Source organism: Apodemus sylvaticus, chromosome 8 (genome assembly GCF_947179515.1).
Source record: "Apodemus sylvaticus chromosome 8, mApoSyl1.1, whole genome shotgun sequence".
Lineage (NCBI taxonomy): Eukaryota > Metazoa > Chordata > Mammalia > Rodentia > Muridae > Apodemus > Apodemus sylvaticus.
This window is the reverse complement of record NC_067479.1, coordinates 68,067,815-68,088,734: the sequence shown is the minus strand read 5'-3', so window position 1 is coordinate 68,088,734 and position 20,920 is coordinate 68,067,815. Positions and strand designations below refer to the sequence as shown.

General features: G+C 42.6%; 1 protein-coding gene and 1 long non-coding RNA gene across 9 annotated transcripts in view; one reads left to right on the top strand and one right to left on the bottom strand.

Annotated features, from left to right (window-relative positions):
• The window catches only part of LOC127691462 (uncharacterized), a 98,914-nt gene extending 94,395 nt beyond the window's left edge, over positions 1–4,519 (top strand). The window contains exon 3 of the long non-coding RNA XR_007979279.1: positions 4,437–4,519. This is a non-coding gene — a long non-coding RNA (uncharacterized LOC127691462). The remainder of the gene's footprint in view (positions 1–4,436) is intronic.
• Positions 1–20,920, bottom strand: part of LOC127691458 (PHD finger protein 11-like) — a 156,564-nt gene that overhangs the window by 125,237 nt on the left and 10,407 nt on the right. For 3 of the 8 annotated variants that reach the window (XR_007979276.1, XM_052191307.1, XM_052191306.1), the window contains exons 2-10: positions 18,626–18,747; positions 16,427–16,534; positions 14,848–14,978; positions 12,898–12,947; positions 10,715–10,782; positions 9,875–9,938; positions 9,196–9,327; positions 7,487–7,558; positions 4,383–4,549 (exon numbers count right to left, since the gene is read on the bottom strand). Coding sequence is in view for 7 of the 8 variants with exons in the window: in XM_052191307.1 (XP_052047267.1) it covers positions 4,383–4,549; positions 7,487–7,558; positions 9,196–9,327; positions 9,875–9,938; positions 10,715–10,782; positions 12,898–12,947; positions 14,848–14,978; positions 16,427–16,534; positions 18,626–18,747 (914 nt within the window). In the remaining variant the exon portion in view is untranslated. Of the gene's footprint in view, positions 1–3,904; positions 4,550–7,486; positions 7,559–9,195; positions 9,328–9,874; positions 9,939–10,714; positions 10,783–12,897; positions 12,948–14,847; positions 14,979–16,426; positions 16,535–18,625; positions 18,748–20,920 lie in introns of those variants that run through there. The other 5 variants (XM_052191308.1, XM_052191309.1, XM_052191305.1 and 2 more) reach the window with 3 other exon arrangements.

Here is a 20,920-nt window from a genome sequence, read left to right as displayed (position 1 = left end):
CTTTAGTGAGTATGAAGTGTCCTTCCTTATCTCTTTTGATGACTTTTGGTTGAAAGCCAATTTTATTTGATATTAGAATAGTGACTCCAGCTTGTTTCCTGGAACCATTTGCTTGGAAAATTGTTTTCCAGCCTTTTACTCTGAGGTAGTGTTTGTCTTTGACACTGAGGTATGTTTCATGTATGCAGCAAAATGCTGGGTCCTGTTTACATATCCAGTCTGTTATTATATGTCTTTTTATTGGGGAATTGAGTCCATTGATGTTGAGATATTAAGGAATAGTGATTATTGCCTCCTGTTATTTTTGATGTTATTTTTATGTTTGTGTGGTTATCTTCCTTTAGGTTTGTTGAAAGAAGATTACTTTATTGTTTTTTCTAGGGTATAGTTTCCCTCCTTGTGTTGGCATTTCCCATCTATTATTCTTTTTAGGAATGGATTTGTGGAAAGATATTGGGTAAATTTGGTTTTCTCATGGAATATCTTGGTTTCTCCCTCTATGGTAATTGAGAGTTTTTCTGGGTATAGCAGTCTTGGCTGACATTTGGGTTCTCTTAGGGTCTGTATGAGATCTGCCCAGTATCTTCTAGTTTCATGTCTCTTGTGAGAAGTCTGGTGTAATTCTGATAGGTCTGCCTTCATATGTTACTTGACCTTTTTCCCTTACTGCTTTTAATATTCTTTGTTTAGTACATCTGGTGTTTTGAATATTATGTGATGGGAGGAATTTCTTTTTTGGTGCAGCCTATTTGAAATTCTTTAGGTGTATTTTTTGTTCATGGGCATCTCTCTCTCTCTCTCTCTCTCTCTCTCTCTCTCTCTCTCTCTCTCTCTCTCTTTGGTTAGGGAAGTTTTCTTCTGTAATTTTGTTGGATATTTACTGGCCCTTTAAGTTGGAAATCTTTGCTCTCTTTGAGGGAGTTATTTATGTCCTTCTTGAAGTCCTCTATCAGCATCATGATATGTGATTTTTAAATCCAGCTCTTGCTTTTCCGGTGTTTTGGGGTATCCAGGATTTGCTATTGTGGGAGAACTGGGTTTATATGGTGCCATGTTGCCTTGGTTTCTGTTGATAATGTTCTTGCGTTTGCCTTTTGCCATCTGGTTATCTCTGGTGTTAATTGGTCCCGCTGTCTCTGGCTGGAGCTTGTCCCTCCTGTGGGCCTAGAAGCCTGTCTCAACACCACCAGGAGACCAGCTCTCCCCTAGCACAGAAGACTGTAGAGCAGCCCAGCTCCGGATTCAGATGGAGCCTGGAAGTACCCTGTCCCAGCTCTTTTGCCACTCCCATGTTCCCTGCGCTCCTGGCCATACCCTCCTGCACAGTCACAGGAGAGAAAATGGAGGTCTCACCACTAAACCTGGGAGTCAAAGCACTCCCTGGAGAACAGTTCTCCCCTGGCAAGATCAGTCCACAGAAGGCTGTAGAGCAGCCCATCTCCTGGGTGCAGATGAAGCCTGGAAGGACCCTGTCCCAACTGTTCTGTCACTCCTGTGTTCCTTGTGCTCCTGGCCATACCTGCCTGCATAGTCACCAGAGAGAAAATGAGACTCCTGATCTCTTACCTAGGTTTTCTCTCTCCAGGATTGTCTCCCTTTGTGATTTCTTCATTGTTTCTATTTACATTTTTTAGATCCTGGATGGTTTTGTTCAATTCCCTCACCTGTTTGGTTGTGTTTTCCTGCAATTCTTTTTTTTAAGTTTTATTTATTTAATGTGTATGAGTATATTGTAGCTGTCTTCAGACACTCCAGAAGGTAGTATTCGATCCCATTACAGATGGTTGCAAGCCAAGATGTGGTTTCTGGGAATTAAACTCAGGACCTCTGGAAGAGCAGTCAGTGCTCTTAACCACTGAGCCATCTTTCCAGCCCTTTCCTGTAATTCTTTAAGGGATTTTTTGTGTTTCCTCTTTAAGGGCTTCTACCTGTTGACCCATGTTCTCCTGAATTTCTTGGAGGGAGTTATTTATATCCCTCTTAAAGTCCTCTATCATCATAAGGAGATGTGATTTTGAATCAGAGTCTTGCTTTTCTGGTGTGTTGGGGTATCTAGGCTGGCTGTGGTGGGAGGACTGGGTTCTGATGATGCCCTGCAGCCTTGGTTTCTGTTGCTTATGTTCTTGTCTTTGCTTTTTGCCATCTAAATATCTCTGGTGTTAGCTGGTCTTGTTGTCTCTGACTGTGGCTTTTCCCTCCTGCAAGCCTGTATGTTAATACTCCTGGGAGACCATTTCTCTCTGGGATGAATTTGGTTATGGAGAGCTGTGGCACGAGGTCAGCTCCCTGGTGCACAAGGAAACCAGAAGGATCCTGTCCTTGGCTCTTTCTTGGTTCCTGTGTCCTGATGGCTCTGGGCAGGTCCCTCTTGGGCCGGGAATCTGAGCAGAAATGGTGGTCTTACCTCTGCTTAAAGGTGATTCAGAACGACTGAGAGACCAGCTCTCTCCTGACAGGATTTGTATATGGAGCACTGTGGCACAGGATCAGCTCTGGGTGCAGATGGAAACCAGAAGGATTTTGTCTCAAGCTGCTCCTCCGTTCCTGTGTCCTGAGGGCTAGGGAGGAGGGCAGTTGCTTGGAGCAGAAATGGTGGTCTTACCTGTGCTCACAGGTGTGTCCTCACTCTTGGCAGACCAGCTCTCTTCAAGCAGTATTTGGTTAAGGAGAGTTGTGGCACAGGATCAGCTCCAGGTACAAACAGAACCTGGAAGCCTTTCCAGTCATTTTCCCAGAGACTGTCTAATCATTTTCAAGTCATTCAAGACTTCAACTTTTGAAATAAATGTTTTCCACTCCGAGGCTGTGGTGAAGACTGTGATCTCAAACTTGTGATCTCCTACTTGGGCTCACCGTCGGCCATCATCTTGAGGATTGGACTGTCAGCAATATGTAACTTTCTTTTTTTTTTTTTTTTTGGTTTTTTTGGATTTGGTTTTTTTGAGACAGGGTTTCTCTGTATAGCCCTGGCTGTCCTGGAACTCACTCTGTAGACCAGGCTGGCCTCGAACTCAGAAATCTGCCTGCCTCTGCTTCCTAGAATGTTGGGATTACAGGCATGCACCAGCAATATGTAATATTTTTAACATGAACTTTGTACATGGGGGTGTGCATATGCCATGGCATCCTTGTGGAGGTCAGAAGTCCCCTGGTAAAAGTCAGCTCAGCTGCCTGGGTTCTGGTATTAATATGAGGGGTGTGATTATCCGGCTCATTTCTCAGTAATAACGAAGCAGCTTTCTTGTAGCAGTGTCCCCAGTATACGCCGACATTGTGAACATCAAACAACTGGAGCTTTTGTGCCGTAGAGTTTAGTGAGATGAACAGACTCCAGGTGAATGTAAAGCAGCAGAGAAAGCACTGACATAAACGTGTCCCAGCTGGTTGTGATGGGTGCTCGGATGACAGCCATTCCAGTTGATCACCCGTGAGGTGGTTCAGGCTGCCCTTGGGAACCGCAGTATTACCCCAGGAATGATTCCTTCACAAGTGTGTGTGAGCACGCATTACAAACCTGACACCATGCTGGGACACAGCTCAAGCCATTCAGACAGGTGCCATACTGTGGCCCAGAGGATCATGGGAGGAAATGAGATACGTGGATGTGAGAAGGTCAACGGTCAGGGACAGTGTGGCACACAGATCTGATGCCTACTGTCAGGTGGGGAAAGTCTTAGTGCTCCACAGTCCCTGCTCCCAATGGTGCTCTATTCAGAGCCCAGTTCTAAATGCTGGAGTTGGTCTTGAACATGAAGCTTGCCCTTGGAATGACTGGTCAGAAAGACACTTCTAAAAAGACTCCAATGAAGACCCACAAAATTGATAAACACAGAACAGTGCATTGTGTCTTGTTACAGCTGAGGGCTGCTGGGGACTGTATTAAAGAAACTGTCGACTCCTTCAGTGGTTTTGACAAGCATTTATTACATGTGCTAAACACTGGGAATGCGGTAATGAGCAGAAACCCATGGTCACAGTAAGCAATGCACAGGAGTGAGTCTGCTCCACTGTGATGGAGTTATTAATACTGAGAGGAGACCGTGATGAGACCTTCTGCAGGAGCAGAGGAAGCAAGAGAAAGCTCTAAGATGCCACAAAAGGATGAGCACGGGCTCTGGGGTTGCTGCCTTGACTGGGGTGTGTAGGGTGGGGAGGAAGACTTCCTCGATCCTTGGAGAACATGGAGGCCTGATCCAGTTGACTGAAGAACAGCTTTTACTGTCAGGGGAAAGCAGGACAAGTGAGGTGAGAAGAGACAAGAAACACCCAGTCAGGTACTGAGCACGGATGAGCTGCAGCAGGGCAGAGTGGGAGGGACTGTGGGTCTGTCACAGGCTGACTCCTGAGCCTGCTTGCACTTCAGGAGACCCCTGGCATCTGACCTGGTGGTCCTCAGGAGGTAGCGAGGATCCTGAAGCAGAGCTTGAGTGGTCCAGGTCTCCATTGTCTTGAAATGAGGACAAGCTTTGTTGTAAGTCTGCAAGTGCCTCCAGCTGCTGCTTCATCTGCCTCTGCCTTCCTTCAGATTCACACACTTTGCTCTTGATTACTTTAAAAGACAGAAAGTGGCTTCACTGTAAGCAGGGGGTTCATTAGAAGAGTGTACAGTCTCTAGGCTGGATCAGTTCAAATATATACCTTATAGTAACTGGGCCTCAAATGAGAAGACAGTGCTCTGAGGAGACAGTCTGTCCCCATCTTTGCTGTCTTTCCTGCCTCATGATGGAACCAGCATGTGTCACGTGTTCTCTTCTTCATGGCACAACAATATTAGAGTATACTCATTTATTCAAAAATGACAGCATGTGGCTGGCCAATGAGTAACAACTCTTCCATAAGCACATCTCTGGTACCAAAGAAATTTAGTATAGCTCAGCTTTGGATGAGATTTAGGAACAGAAAATGCTTACTGTAGAAACCAACCAAGGTCATTTTAGTTGGGTTTAGAATGTTTACAACTGAATTTTGAATTTCTTAGTTGTCAGAATGACGGCATACCTACAGTTAGCTTGGAATCCGGGGCTGAATCAGCCAGGCCAGAATGGTACCATGTCAGTACCTCAAGGTGCCTCTCTCACATGCAGTGTGACATTTTAAAGACACATAACTTTTATGCTACTGACACATGTAATTTCGACAGAAATAAATCTTTCTGAAGGCCATTTTTAAAAAATAACTATTCTTATTAACAGACATTCTCAAGTGATTTTTAAAGTAACTTCTCTGCTGACCAAATCTTAATATTGCTGAGTTCAAATGAGAACAAGTAACAAAAAATCAAATGAGAGAGAGAGAATGGCTGGGCATATTCAGGCGGCACAGGCGGCTTGACTGCTCTTTAGGGAAAATCTGCTGCTGTCTAGTTTTACTGACAGGCACCTGTGTAGAAAAGATCATGTAGGGCAGTGTGTTATGAATAAGGGGGAGAAACCACTCACACCATTCTGTGTGGGTCTGTCCCTCATCGATATCTAGAGGTGTCGCACATGGGAGGGTTTAGTATCGAAAGGATCTAAATACAAACTATGGCCTTCAGACAAGGTCTTACCAGCTCTCAATCCTCCTGCCTCACCCTTTCAGCCTCTGGAATTACAGGTGTGCACCACAAAATACAGCTAAATGCATCATGTTTTTGAAAACTCGGTCTCCCTATTCCTGCATACCTACTACTTTTTAAATAAAATAGCAGAACACAAAAACCAAAAATAACAACCAAAAACCTGTCTTGATCATTCTTCATTTTTTTTTTCTTGTTTTGTTTTTACTTGATTAACTTTAGAATTATATTACTCACTGCTTCAGGAGATAAGTTTTGAAGACAAACCTTAATAAAAGAACTTGACATCTCTTCAAGAAAGGGGGAGTCACTGGATGGTTTTAGCTCCTTTGTCAAAGATCAAGTGACCATAGGCATGTGGATTCATTTCTGGGTCTTCAATTCTATTCCATTGATCTACTTGCCTGTCACTGTACCAATACCATGCAGTTTTTAACACTATTGCTCTGTAGTACTGCTTGAGGTCTCGGATACTACATCCGACAGAGGGCAAATATTCAATATATACAAAGAACTCAAGAAGTTAGGCTCCAGAGAGCCAAATACCCCTATTAAAAATTGGGATACAAAGCTAAACAAAGAATTTTCACCTGAAGAACTTAGAATGACTGAGAAGCACCTTAAGAGATGTTCATCATCATTAGTCATTGGGGAAATGCAAATTAAAACAACCCTGAGATTTCACCTCACACCAGTCAGAATGGCTAAGATTAAAAACTCAGGAGACAGCAGGTGTTGGCGAGGATGTGGAGAAAGAGGAACACTCCTCCACTGCTGGTGAGATTGTAAGCTGGTACAACCACTCTGGAAATCAGTCTTCTGGTGGTTCCTCAGAAAACTGGGCATGACACTTCCAGAGGACTCTGTTATGCCACTCCTGGGCAAATACCCAGAGGATTCTCCAGCATGCAATAAGGATACATGCTCCACTATGTTCATAGCAGCCTTATTTATAATAGCCAGAAGCTGGAAAGGACCCAGATGTCTCTCAGTGGAGGAATGGATACAGAAAATGTATACTTACACAATGGAATACTTACTACTCAGCAATTAAAAACAATGAATTCATGAAATTCTTAGGCAAATGGTTGGAACTGGAAAATATCATCCTAAGTGAGGTAACTCATTCACAAAAGAACACACATGGAATGCAGTCACTGATAAGTGGATATTAGCCCAGAAGCTCTGAATACCCAAGACACAACTCACATATCAAATCATTTCCAAGAAGATGGAAGGAGAGTTCCCTGGTCCTGGAAAGGCTTGATGCAGCAATGTAGGGGATTGCCATGACAGAGAAGTGGGAGGGGGTTGATTGGGGAATTGGTGGAGGGAAGAGGGCTTATGGGACTTATGGGGAGAGGGGAACCAGGAAAGGGAAAATCATTTGAAATGTAAACAAAGAATATAGACAATTAAAATATATATTCAATAAAAAAATAAAGTGATGAAACTTAAAAAAAAATGAGGGGGGAGTCAGGTTGCAGGATGGTCACTGTTGCCTCCACATTGCTGCCCTGGGGGGCAGAGAAGCTGCAGGAAGCCTCCTCAGCTCCAGCCTATGCCTGTCTATAGAGTCAAAAACTGGTTGTTTCTGCCTTGTCAGTCTTTTTTCCTGTACACAAAAGTATTTGTATGTCTACCTGGAAAACACAGCATTGTGATCCAACCACCCACAAATTACTACATTTTGTATAGTGTAATCTGTCTTGCTGTCTATCTGTCTATCCATATATCAACTACATCTCTGTGTATATGTACACGACTTTTTCCATATTTTTCCTCTCCATGTGTTGTGCTTTTCTGTAATGGGCTTTTTCGTCTGACAAAAATTCTCTTCAGAATTATTTGACTGTTCTGCAGCCTGTCATTTGATCTGAGTGACAAATGTCTCTAAAGCACATGTTCCTGATTTTCTGAATCACCTACCTTCTTGGAATTTTCTTAGTATGTCTTTAAATAATCCACAGCCAAAGAGTAAGGTCTCGATCCCTTCATAGTCTAGAGGGAGAAGCAATTTCCTGTGTTAATTTTATTGTGAATAAATCACACGAGGAGAAGGAGAAAGTAACCCCAATAGGAAGAGAGCGGATCAGGGGAGGGCAGCTCAGTGCAGACCCAGCAGGGACCTGGGAGAAGATTCAGCTCACTGTCTCTGTGCAGCTGGGCCTTCTGGGAGGGAACACCTGGGTTCCAGGGAGCCCCCAGGTGATTAGGACGCACCCATAAATTTGAGCATTCTTTATCTTGAGAAAATTGGTAAATAAAATTATGTAACAAATGAGCTCTTGGAAATTTATACTGCTAATTCATGTTTTGGTTTGTCATAGAGAAAGTCACTTATTTTACATTATCCCTTACAGTATGAAACACTCAGATTACCCTAACAAGGAATTCTAAGACTTGTAGCTCATGCTATATGTTACAGGTCACAGGAGCCATATACTTGCACATGGTAAGTGGACTTTTTATGCCCTAGGAGTCATTCAGAAAGAATCTTCCATTACACAGTTGATCTAGACAAATCATTCATGGCCTAGAAGATGGCTCAGCAGGAAGGGCTGCTTGTTGCCAACCAATGGCTTAGGTTCACGCCTTCGAACCTGCATGGTGGAAACAGAACCTACTATATATTATTCTCAGTCCTGCATCTGTGTGCTGGGACAGGGCACAATGTATGTGTGTGTGTGTGTGTGTGTGTGTGTGTGTGGTTAGGTATCCTCAGAGTCCTTAAGAATGTCAGATCCCCAGGAGCTTCAGGTCCAGGCATTGTGCACTGCCATATATAGATGTGGGGAACCACACTCAGGTCCTCTGTAAGAATATATTTGTTCTTCATCACTGGGGTGTCACTGCAGCCTCTATAATAATTTTAAAACCCTGGGCTATTTAAGGATAGAGTTTGAAGTCTTCAAAATTATAGCCTAGGGACTGGTCCCTAGCTCCCATGTTCTGTGGCTTACAGCTGCCTATAACTCTGACTTCAGAGGATCAGATAGTTTTGTTTTTTGGGGGGGGGGCACTTGCACTACCATGTCTATATCTTCTGCGCGCACATGCACACACACACACACACGCATATATATATATATATATATATATATATATATATATATATATATATATATATATAAAGCACAATAAAAGTATACATTTTTAACAGCAAATGCAGCAGCAACAAAAACAGCCACACTAGCACAACACAATTTGAAGGTCTCCATCCAATTGTGTGCACCTCTGGGAAACAGACCTTCTGATCTCCATGCATTTTTGCCTTTAACTAAAAATCAATAACTTTTCCTTATCTTGTTGATTTATTAATGTAAAAATTTTAGATTTATTTATTCTTTTCTTACTGAGTGTTTTTCAAACATGTACATATGGATACCATGTGCATGCCTAGTAACTGGACAGGACAGAAGATGGTGTTGGGTTCCCCTCATACTGGAGGTATGGAGTGAGCTACGTGTAGATGCTGGGATCTGACCTTGAGTCCTCAGCAAGAGGAACAAGTGCTCTTGACCACTGAGCCATCTCCCCAGCCCAGGATGTGTATTGCTAAAGAATGGGTTAAAGAAGGTGGGGAAAGCACGGAGAGGTGTGTTTTCTAGAATGCACTTACATCTAGTTTTCAGTACCTGACTCTGAGGCAGTCTCATCCATGAATCTTCCATGAATCGAATGCATTTTGTCTAGGATCTGTTCAAATAGTTCAGTAAGAAGTCCTGCTTCCTTGCATTTCTTAAGAAAAGGAGCTTTGGCAGCTGCATCTAAGAACAAAGAACGCATCTTTAGGAGGAAATGGACAGCTATTTGAATCATGTGGTCACTTTATACTTTACCAGTTGATGGGTGAGCATACTTGTCTCATTTTTCTGTTGCTCAAATAGTAAATGGTCCAAAAATGAAAAATTTCGCTTATAATAACTGTATGAAGTGATGTAAAATTTGTAAAATTTACTTTAAAATCTTGAGATGACAACTCGTCATACTTGTCCCAGATTTGGCATAGTAAGGACACTGCCACCTGTCACTGTGAGGGGTAGCACAGCACTAGATTACAGCCTCAGTCTAACCTACCTGCCTTCTAAGTCTGTCTTCTCAGAGAAGAAATGGTTCATTCCAGCTCAAATAACTTTGATATGTTATGGGTTCTAATACAGTGCATAGTTATGATAAAGATTCATGTTCTTATTAAATACCAAATGCGCAGAACAATAAGGATCAAAGCATGGCACTAGCTTAAAGTTCTATGGGCTGACATTTCTCTACATATTTTGATGAATCATTATCACACAGCCGTCACTGAGAACCAACCTCTGTGGCTGAGAGGCTCTCCTGTCATGCGTCTTTTGGATCTCATGAATTTCACCATTTTTGGCTGGAAGAGAAAATCAAGATTATATTTAATTTTCATGTTGGCCTGGAATACCACAAATTTAAAATTATCAAATTTAATTGCTACATTATCAAATCTATTAATTAAATCTAACAAAAATTGGGTTTTTTTTGTTTTTGTCTTTTGTTTTTTTTTTTTTTTTTTTGGCCTTGATGAACTCCGGGATCCAAATGGCACTCTCAAAGAGCTTGGACCTATAGGGTGTGCTGTTTGTGGCCTGAAAAACATCTGTTGAATAAGAGGGAGAGATAGTAATCAGTTTATAGACACTGATATAAAAACTGTTTCAAATCTCTCCAAAATCGTTTACATTTTATATCTACTAATCCAGAAATTTTAAGTTAGAAATTTGGCTAGGTGTGGAGCAAGTAGCTGGGAAACACTTGGTTATGAACAAATGCTTGTCTGTACTCTCAGCCCGTTGAGGACTAAGTGCTGTGAAAGGACACATGTTTTCACTAGCATGGTTCAAGGAATGACTGGCAGAAGCTGAGGGAATGACGTCATCCCCTGAGCCTCTAGCCTCTCACCACTCTTCAGTATGCTTCTACCATGTCAGAATGACCAGTACTTCCTAGTGCAACATTCTCCCCACGATGCCACCCTAAGTCTAGCTTCAGCTCCATGAGGAGAGAACACACACAAAGGATGGTGTGCAAATGCCAACTCCTCCAATGACTTGAAAACTGTTCATCTCTGGCATTTAGAATTGCAAGTAAGGACATTATGTGAAGAATTAGGTCTCTAAGTAAAATTACCTCTGTGGGAGGGCCTGATGAGAGGCGTTTCTTCCTTCCTCTCCTCTTCTTCATGCTTGGGCTATCAGCTAAAAGAGAAACCATTTAAAGGTTGAAAAATTTAAAGCAAAAGATTGTCAGGTGGTTGTAGTGTAGCTCTTTAATCCCTGTCCTTGGCGGGTAGGTAGGTAGAGCTAGGTGGAACTCTGAGTTCAAGGCCAGCCTGATCTTCAGTTCCAAGATAGCCAGGTCTATACCTGGAAACCTCAAATATGTATGTATGTATATATATATATATATATATATATATATATATATATATATATATATATATGCATTGAAGTTTGCATAAAATAAAAAAAATATGTGCCAAAGTTATCACAAAATCAGAAGACTAGCAAACTTGAAGAATTTGCGACTTAAAACTAAAAATTGAATTTAATCATAAGCTCGTAATTCTGTGAACAAGAGTGTCTTTTGTGGATCAGAAGAGTCAACTTGTGTCATTGGTGATTGCTGAAAGGTGAAGAAATAACAAGTTTCACTCATTAGGCTGACATGTTCTTCCTTGAAGTCTTGCAGGGATGTGACCAGTCCTCTTTTCCTCATCTAAAGAGACTTTTAACAAGATAAAGAGCCAGTGCTTACTGCTCCAGAGTTTCATAAGTTATATTCAGTGATATATATAGACCAGTGATTTTTCTTGTAATAATCATACCTAATAGTATAGGTATGAAGTGGAGTGAAGTTTCATGGGGAATAGTGCTCTTTTCATACAGGGTCTAGCTATGTACCTCAGCCTTGCTATGAACTAACTCTGCTTTATACACACACACACACACACACACATAAAATCATACATATATACATATATGTCAATATACAGTGAGAGTGAGCACCACCACTTTAAGGGTACTTTTCAATGAGTTATAAACTAATGACAATGACTAGAGATGTCCCAGGGCTTGCAAGTACTTGCTGCTCTTCCAGAGGACCCAGGTTCGGTTCCCAGCACCCACGGGTTATTCGCAACCATCTGTAACTTAAGGCATCTACACAACCAGGTGCACATAAAAAAATTACAATTGAGACCAAGTTACCTCACTTAGTATGATGTTCTCCAGCTTCATCCATTTGTCTAAGACTTTCATGAATTCATTTTTTCTAATGGCTGAATAGTACTCCGTTGTGTATAAATACCACATTTTTTGTATCCTTTCCTCCATTGAGGGACATCTGGGTTCTTTCCAGCTTCTGGCTATTATAAATAGGGCTGCTATGAACATAGTAGAGCATGTATCCTTATTACATGCTGGGGAATCCTCTGGGTATATGCCCAGGAGTGGTAAGCAGGGTCCTCCAGAAATATCGTGCCCAGTTTTCTGAGGAACTTCCAGACTGATTTCCAGAGTGGTTGTACCAATTTGCAACCCCACCAGCAGAGGAGGAGTGTTCCTCTTTCTCCACATCCTCACCAACACCTGCTGTCTCCTGAGTTTTTAATCTTAGCCATTCTGACTGGTGTGAGATGAAATCTCAGGGTTGTTTTGACTTGCATCTCCCTAATGACTAATGATGTTGAACATTTTTTTTAAGATGCTTCTCAGCCATTCGAAGTTCTTCAGGTGAAAATTCTTTGTTTAGCTCTGTACCCCATTTTTTAATAGGGTTATTTGGTTTTCTGGGGTCTAACTTCTTGTATATATTGGATATTAGCCCTCTGCCAGATGTAGGGTTGGTGAAGATCTTTTCCCAATTTGTTGGTTGCCGAGTTGTCCTTTTGATGGTGTCCTTTGTATCAAGTGAGGTAACCCAGTCTCAAAAGATCAATCATGGTATGCACTCACTGATAAGCGGATATTAGCCTAGAAATTAGAATACCCAAGACATAATCCATATATCAAATGATGTCCAAGAACAACGAAGGAGTGGCCCCTGGTTCTGGAAAGGCTCAGTGCAGCAGTATAGGGCAATACCAGAACAGGGAAGTGGGAAAGGGTGGATTGTGGAACAGCGGGGGGCGGGGGGAGAAGAGGGCTTATGGGACTTTTGGGGAGTGGGGAGCCAGGAAAGGGGAAATCATTTGAAATGTAAAGAAAAAATATATCAAATAAAAAAATAAAAAAAATACAATTAAGAAGATTAGATTATCTCAGGTTTTCCTTAAGGAATTAATGTTCTTTAAACTCATTTTAGAAACTTACCACTTTCAGTGGTCTCTTCTTGTTTTGAACAATGTTCTGAGCAAAATACTCTGAAAATACAGAATTTCAAAGAATCACTGACCCTTTTACTTTGTAAAGAGCCATCTTTGCTCTACATTCCCAGTGCTGTGAGGGAAGCTGCATGCCACTACTCTGGCTGAAGCATTCATTTTAAAAAGAAATGTATCCATGTCAAAATATGTTAAAAAGATATGTAGTCCATGTCAAACCCATATCCAGTGTGGTTGAGGATGGCCTTTGTCTTTGTGCCCTTTGAACAGGAAAAAGAGGAGTTTAGTCTCTGAAGGTATGAATGCTGGGTGAATATTTTGAGCAGTGCTGTGCTATGATAAGGGGCATCTAAAGAACTCAGGTCTCAGACATCAAGCTCCAATCTGACTGCCCATGATTTTGCTGATCTTCACAGTTCACGTGGACACACGTGCAGTACTGTGGAGAACGACTTTTCAGGATCAGAACATGCCTCCACTGGATTTGGCAAGTGTCTTCAGAGAGAAGGCAGCATAGCAGACTAGAGAACTGGAGTGAGGCAGCAGTAGGGGACTTCTCTGCCCAGGCTCGCCTTTGCTTGTCTTTGCCCTTGTGAGACCGAGGGTCCTCCAGTTACCCCAGTGCCCTCCACGCAGCCTTCCCAGCAGCACCCAGCTCAGTCACCTCCCCTGGATCTGGGACCTCTGTGCACCTTTCCTTTGGCCTCAACTGCATTCCCAGAGGGACTTGGATTTGTGCCCTCCCCTCTCCTGAACATTGTTTTTAGGTTTCTGCTACCATGTTTGCCTATGAGATTTCTAACGCATAGAGAAGTATAGAGAATATTAGGATAGCCTCTCACCTGTGTCCTCCCAATCTCCAGTGTCAGGGATTTTCAGGTCAGGGTGAAGCCCCTTCCTGCTTCAGCCCCTCCCATGAGACAACGCTCATCGTGGCCTCTCTGCACCAGTCCCCAACCTGATGCCTTGTCAGGTCCATTCTCTCTGAGCACCCTCAGCACCTTGTGAAGTATCGCAGTTATTCTACCACATCAATGTTTAAATTAAAATTTTAACAGCAGAGAAACCCGCTTGTTCCTTGCTGAAGCAATTAAATTTTTTTCTTTTATATTAAGTATATCCAGTATGGTTTTATACAGTATGGATATCCAGTATGTATATATATTTTTGGTTTCATTTTTTAATTTTTATGTTATCTATGTAATTTCAAGGTCAGCTTCATCTTCTTGGTGAGATACTGTCTCCAACAAAAAAACAAAAACAAAAACAAACAAACAAAAACACCCCTTTATCCAGCAGGGACTTCAGTCCCTTTCATTTGATTATGTGTGCAAAAATGACTGTCAGAGTAAAGTGATTTCTTTGTGAATATAAATAAAAAATGTGAAGTTCTTCTATAGGTTTCTCAATAATTCAAATATAAAAAGCACTGTTCAAAACTGGATGAACTTTTATGAACAGTAACAAGCTGGGGGCTGTGGAGATGACTCTGCAGGCTAAGGGACTTCCTGTCAGCTCTGACAACCCCAGTTCCATGTCTGGGTCCAACAGGGGACGCAGAGAGCTCATTCCCACAAGGTGGGAAGACAGACCTATGACCTGGGGATGGGTGAGTGAAGGAAGGCGTCTTCCTGTTGGAGAGAGAACAGGCCTGGACTGGCTACTGTCTCTTGTAGGACATGCATGCTGCCATTACGGATGAGGCTCTCTCAGGGAGAAGAGCCTACAGAGAAGATTTAGAACGTCAAACAAACCCTTGAGTAACTTCTTTTTCCTATCATGAGCAGAAATGTGAAGCCAAGTTCCTGCTGGTGTCCCATAATCCCGTTCTCACGTGAATCTCATTTGCATAAATTAAACTGGAGAAGTTTGTCACAGGCTAGCCATTCCTCAAGCACCCCCACCCCTCCACCATCGAGTTTTAAAGCTATTCGATTACTTGTATGTTCTTGTCACTCCAGCTTGTAGAACTGCATGGTCCTCCTTGGCACAGAGTAAGTGGTAATTCTTGGCACAGGATGTTTCCCCACACTCCACGACGGCTCCTTTGTTCTTACAAAATGAGCATATCTATAGAATAGATCATAATGAGTAAGTACCTGTTTCATTACTAAAGTGAAGGATGTCATTAAATGTTTAAGCCAGCATCCCGGTACTTTTGTCCTGGCTATCTTTGGCATATCCCAGCCTCCATAACCAAACTATATACAAGTTAGATTTGGCAACCCATGAGGAAGTTTCAGCAAAACTACAGCCAAGTGTCATCAAAGGCCTGACATAGACAGCTGTATCTATCTACACAAATGGAAAAACAAAGATTTCTTAAAAGTGAAAAGAAGCAGGCTTCTTTATCCTTAGGCAAGGGGTTGGTTGGGGGGAGTCTTTGAGCCTGAGGTCAGAGCAGCTAGTGTGTGACACTAAAGATTGTGACCTCAGCTGGCTCTTTCTATGACTTCCTCTTAGATATTTCTCCCTGGGATGACAGTACTTGCTCTACAGAGTTGCTACTGAGGATGATCTGAAATGAATGGACCCTGTTTCTAGTGTGTAAAAACTAAATAATATTCAAAACACAACTGAACAACACAGTGCTTTTTGATCCCTTGATTTAATTTCCCTATCTGTTTTTATATGAAGGTATATGCAGTGATGCTTAGGCATTATGAGGCTCTAGGCATTAACACTCTACTGTGCTATGGTCAGCCAAGAAACAGACTTGCCTGTTTATTCATCTGCAAATGGCCTTTTATAAAGAAGCCCAGAGACCCAGCGGACCTCAGAGATATAGCCTTACCCGCCCTTCCTTCCTTCCTGGTGAGGACCCTGATGCCCTCAGCTCCCAGGCAGATGCTGACAGTGATGACCACCCAGAACTGGTGCAGAGAGACATGCGGCCACCTTGACATTCAGAAGGCATCTTGCACCATGTCAAGGATAACACCCTTTACTCTGGATGCTGCCTGCAGCTCTGTGGCAGCAAGAGGACCAGCTAGCTGCTTTGGGGCAGGAGAGCAGCAGAGCCTAGGTGGTGCTGGTGAGCTGCTGAGTTTGGAGTTAGCTCTGCTGCAGTGACAGCAAGAACTTGATACAGCCTGTGTGACCAGAGAGTTTTCTCTCAGACAGAAGCATCTCAGGCCTGCTCTCCTGATGTGTGGGACAGTCGGTTATAAGCGACAGCATCAGCTGAAGGAGTGTCTCACAGTCCACCTTCCAGCTCTCCACGTGTCTCAAGCCCTGCCTTACCACAGACTGTTTTTAGATGAAAGATTCATTTTAATTTTACTACTGTGTATACATGTCTGAGTGAGAGAATAGGTATTGCAGGTGCCTGTGGAAGCCAGCAGAGGGTATTAGATGCCCTGGAGCTGGAGTTACAAGCATTTGAGTTGATATTTTGGTGCTGAAAAGGCAGTAAGAATTAATAACCGAGAACCATCTCTCTAACCCCCAAACAGACTGTCCTTTTAATGTAGACCCCAAGACTCATCATTCATAAGCAAAAAGACATGTCAACTTACCAGCATGCTTCCTCTCCAGATCTTCTCCAGTACTGATCTCACATCAAAATGTCTAGCCACATTACATGACTCGTGGGCCTCACACTCCACCAGTCCCGAGGAATACAGCTGCAGGATGGGAAAAACGCAGAGTGGGTGTGAAGTAGCCCTGACCCACACAAGGCAGCCAGTGATGGTTCTCAACAGGGCTGCAGGTGAGCAGAGTGGACGGTGGCCCAGAGCACTGGCCACTGTGCAGCAGATGAGCAGACACCAGCCATGTGACTCCTGTGGGAAAGCTCAGTGTGCGCACACAGTTGTCCTTGGTGACTGCTCTCTGTTGACCTGGAGTCAGGTGGACAGTGCTCCTCCAGCACTGTTCTCTGCCTGCGAACACAGAGCAGGCTCTGGCAATGGCGGAAGCCAAAGCAAGGGACAGAGGCCACTCCTGATGGCTTTCCAGGCCTTCTTCTTAGACTTCAAGGGCCATGCCTGCCTCCACAACCATATCACAGGCCTTCACTCTTGTTGTTGTTGTTGTTGTTGTTGAGGTAGGGTCTCACTGTCACCTATCTGGGCTGGAACTCATGGAGTCCATCTGTCTCTGCCCCTGAGTGCTGGGACTAAAGCCATACACTAATACACCGGGATTTTGTGATTTTTTTTTTAAAGATAGATTCTTGCTTTATCCAAGTTTACCTTGACCCTTGTCCTCTTCCTTGGCTTTTAAGCAGTGGAAATGTAAGTATGGGTGATCACAGCTAGTCCCAAACTTTATCCAAGTTTACCTAGCCCTTTGTGTGTTTTAACAGCCACAAGTATTTTCCTCCATCATTTCAGAGGTTGGAGAGAGGACTCAGTGGTTAAGCATGTCCACTGGTCTTCCAATGTCCCAGAGGATCTACATTCTGCTCCCAGCACTCAGCTCACATGTGAACACTAGCTTAGTGGGTCTCACACACACACACACACACACACACACACACACACACACATCATGCATGCACACATAAAAATAATTTTTTCAATTTTATCAAATATGTGTGTTTTATAAGCTTGCATATGTGTTTCTGTATGTTCTTTGTATCTGTGTGTGTATCTGTGCAATTTTGTGTATGGGTTCTCTGTGTGTGTGTTTGTACCTGCCTGTGTACAGAGAGATTTACTTCGGCTGTCTTTCTCTACTGCTTTTTACCTTTTCCTTAAGATTTTTTTTTTTTAAATGAAAACGAGTGTTTTGCCCTCATGTGTGTTTGGGTATCCTGTGTGGGCTGGTTTTGGCAGAAGTCAGAAGAAGGTATTGCATCCCTGGAGGTGAAGTTACAAATGCTTGTGAACTCACCCCTGTGTTCTGGGAACTGAACAGAGCAGCTTCACCACAGAGCCTCTCTCCAGCCACTCTCTACCTTATTTTATGAAATAGTTGCTTCCTTAACCTGGAGAGCTCACAAATTCAGCCCAACACTCTGGCCAGCAAGCTCCTAGAATCCTGTCTATTCCTCCCTTCCATGGGATTACAGGCATACAGTGTCTTGTCTAGCTCTTCGCATGAGTCCTCGGGATGGACCCCAGGACACTTATGGACACTTATGTCTCTGGCACTTTAATAACTGAGCCACCAGCTCTCTAGCTTCAGATAGCTGAAGTTACCGTGAGTCACATGAACCTAAACAATCTGCCTGCTTTCATTTAAAGGGTAATATTACAGATTAACTAAAAAAAATAAACCATAAAAATGGGAAAAATATAATACTTAAATATACAAAGGATTATATAAGAATTATAAATCATAATGCAAATGTTAATACTTGCATGTGGAAGTCAGAGAACGAGTCTGGGTTGAGCTCTTTCCTTCCCACATGGTATGGCATTAGGGCCTCTCTGTTTCTGCTGTTCTGCTCCAGTTGCAAGCTTAGTGCATTAACACATTGTATTTTATCAGGAATAAAAGTTGCTCCCCGAGAGATGCCAAGAGTAAAATGTGGGCCAGTGAGGTAGCTTGTCAAGAAAAGTCACTTGCTGTCAAGCCCGAGGCCAGATGACAGTATCACATACCCTGGGGCTGGGGTTATGGGTGGATGTGAGCCACCCTCACCCTGTGGGTGCTGGGAATGAAACCTGGATCCTGTGGGAGAACAACCAGTGCTCTTAACCACTGAGCCATCTCTCTAGCCATACACTAGTAACTTTAAAGTTATTTAAACTTTACCAGTAACTTACCAAACAGTTTTCATGAGCAGCTATATTCGCTGAAGGTACAAAGTATATCTGACTCCACTCATGGCCTTCAGGGCAGAGGGCACAAGTTCTTTTCTCCATCTTTTCCTTAAGATGACAGGAACCTATAAATAACATCCAGGTTAAAAGAGAAAAACATTTTATGGTCTTGGAAGCTCCTCCAGTCTTCAAGAAGGGGGCAGGGCTCTCTTTTTGTGATAGGGTCTCAACTGGAACAAAACATCAATCTAAGTGGAGAAAAATAGCATCTTGTGTGGTATAGCCTCTGTCTGAATAGGGTTCTAGACCAGGGCTGTCAATCAAACAGCAAGCCACAAAAGTGGGCTATGGCGTCACTGAAAACATTCTAAAGGCCTTATGAAAATGTATGCAATGCACAAAGATATCTCTGATGATGTCTGAGAGCTGGACTTACCAATGGGGAAAGCTAGGAATGTAGAACAAAGGTTGATTCCATGTCTATTCAGGGGCAGGTTCACCTCTGGGGCCATGAGCTCCCTTGCCATGGGATCTTGGTCAGACAGTAAGAGGCACGTGCCTCCTCCTGCTGGCCCTAACTCCAATTAGAAATTAGGTGGTCACCCCTATAGCACGCTGTCACTCTTGTGCCCAGGAACATATCTTGCCATGCTGGTTGTTATTGTAGCTCAGTGTTCACAGCTGTGTGAGATTGTGGATTACTGTTCTTCTCCAACAAGCCACATGGCTCCTTTCAGTACTAGGAAAGCTAGCCAACAGGGAAGAACCTCCTAGTTATTGCTTAATTTCTCATGCCTAACAAAGTGCCTAACAAAGTGGACTTTGGCAATAGGGTCTTATGAATTTCTCACCTGGTTCCAGGGCAGAGAATAAGTGTGAAAATCTCCGCCATAAATGAGACAGCTACAATCACGTCACTCAGGGGACATTGAAGGTGAGGGGATGGGAAGATTCTAAGATCTGTAGAAACAGTGTCTTCTAGACATGATCGAAATGCTGTGATCATAAACTCAAAGCAGCTGTAGAAGCCTGCAAAAGGCCTGCATAGGATCAAACTAGTTAAAATCCATCTGGCATGGTGGTTGGGTTGAGAGGCAGCACCCACTAACATCACCCCTGAGAAGAACTGTCAGTTGATGGTTTGTGGGGGAGGGAGTGTTGGTTTTTCTTTAGGGTGTGTCCCGTTAGGTCTACCATGAGTCAGTGGTTGGAAACACACACACACACACACACACACACACACACACACACATGTTTAACACAATCTGGATACCAGTCTAGATGGAGAAAAGAATAAAGGAAATTTGAGAATCATAAGATAAATGCCTGTCAGCAAGGACGGGAGCAAGATGAAGATCCTAATAGATGTAGAATACCCACTGTCTGGACCAGAGGCTAGATACACAATGATGGCAATTCTACACAACTTCCCCCAAGGACGTTTTAAACTTAATGTACTTTCAGCCTAAATCCCAAGGTTAAGGAATGTATAAAAACAATTATTAGAAAGACTATATTGGCTTAGATAGTGAAGAAGCTTTAAAGAAAACAAGAGAGGGCCTCTTACCTGCTTGATTTAAAAATATATGTTCATAGAATCACTTGGCCAGACTGTTAAATGAACAAGTCAAAGAACAGACAGTAAAGGTAAAAGTGGGTCATACCCCATGATTCTAATCCAATGGATGACAGTGTTGTTTTTCTTTACTAGCAGCAATGTCCCAGCCCATTTTTCTATTGAATTATTAGTTTCTTACTGATTTGAAAGAGCTTGTCACATGAGAGAATATTATCACTTTGACAGTACAACAAAGCTTGATAAGAAGAGTTCACTTGGGCATCCTCCTCTGGCCTCTGCATACATACCAGTAAACGTCACCCCAAGTGTATACACCATACACACACATAATATTTTAAGTCTACATGCTTTATGTGATATTAAAACCACTTCACATTTTCTACTCTTACGTAAGATCAATATATTTAGAAACTAGTGAACTCTTGTTTTTATAATATTAATAAGGAATTTATTTTAAAGAACAAGACTGATATATACCTCATTTTAATAATGATTAGATATGGTTATTTTGGGTTCTGTAGCTTTTATTTCACTCCACTGACTTCCCATTAATACTGTATGTACATTTTTAATTAAAAAATTATATGTATGAGGGTACCATATGGTGCCTGGTGCCTATGGAGGTCAGAAGAGGCCTTTGGAAGTAGTTGTTAGCCATTATGTGGGTCCTGGGAGCAACTGGTGCTCTTAACTGCTGAGCCATCTTGAGTCCACTTTTA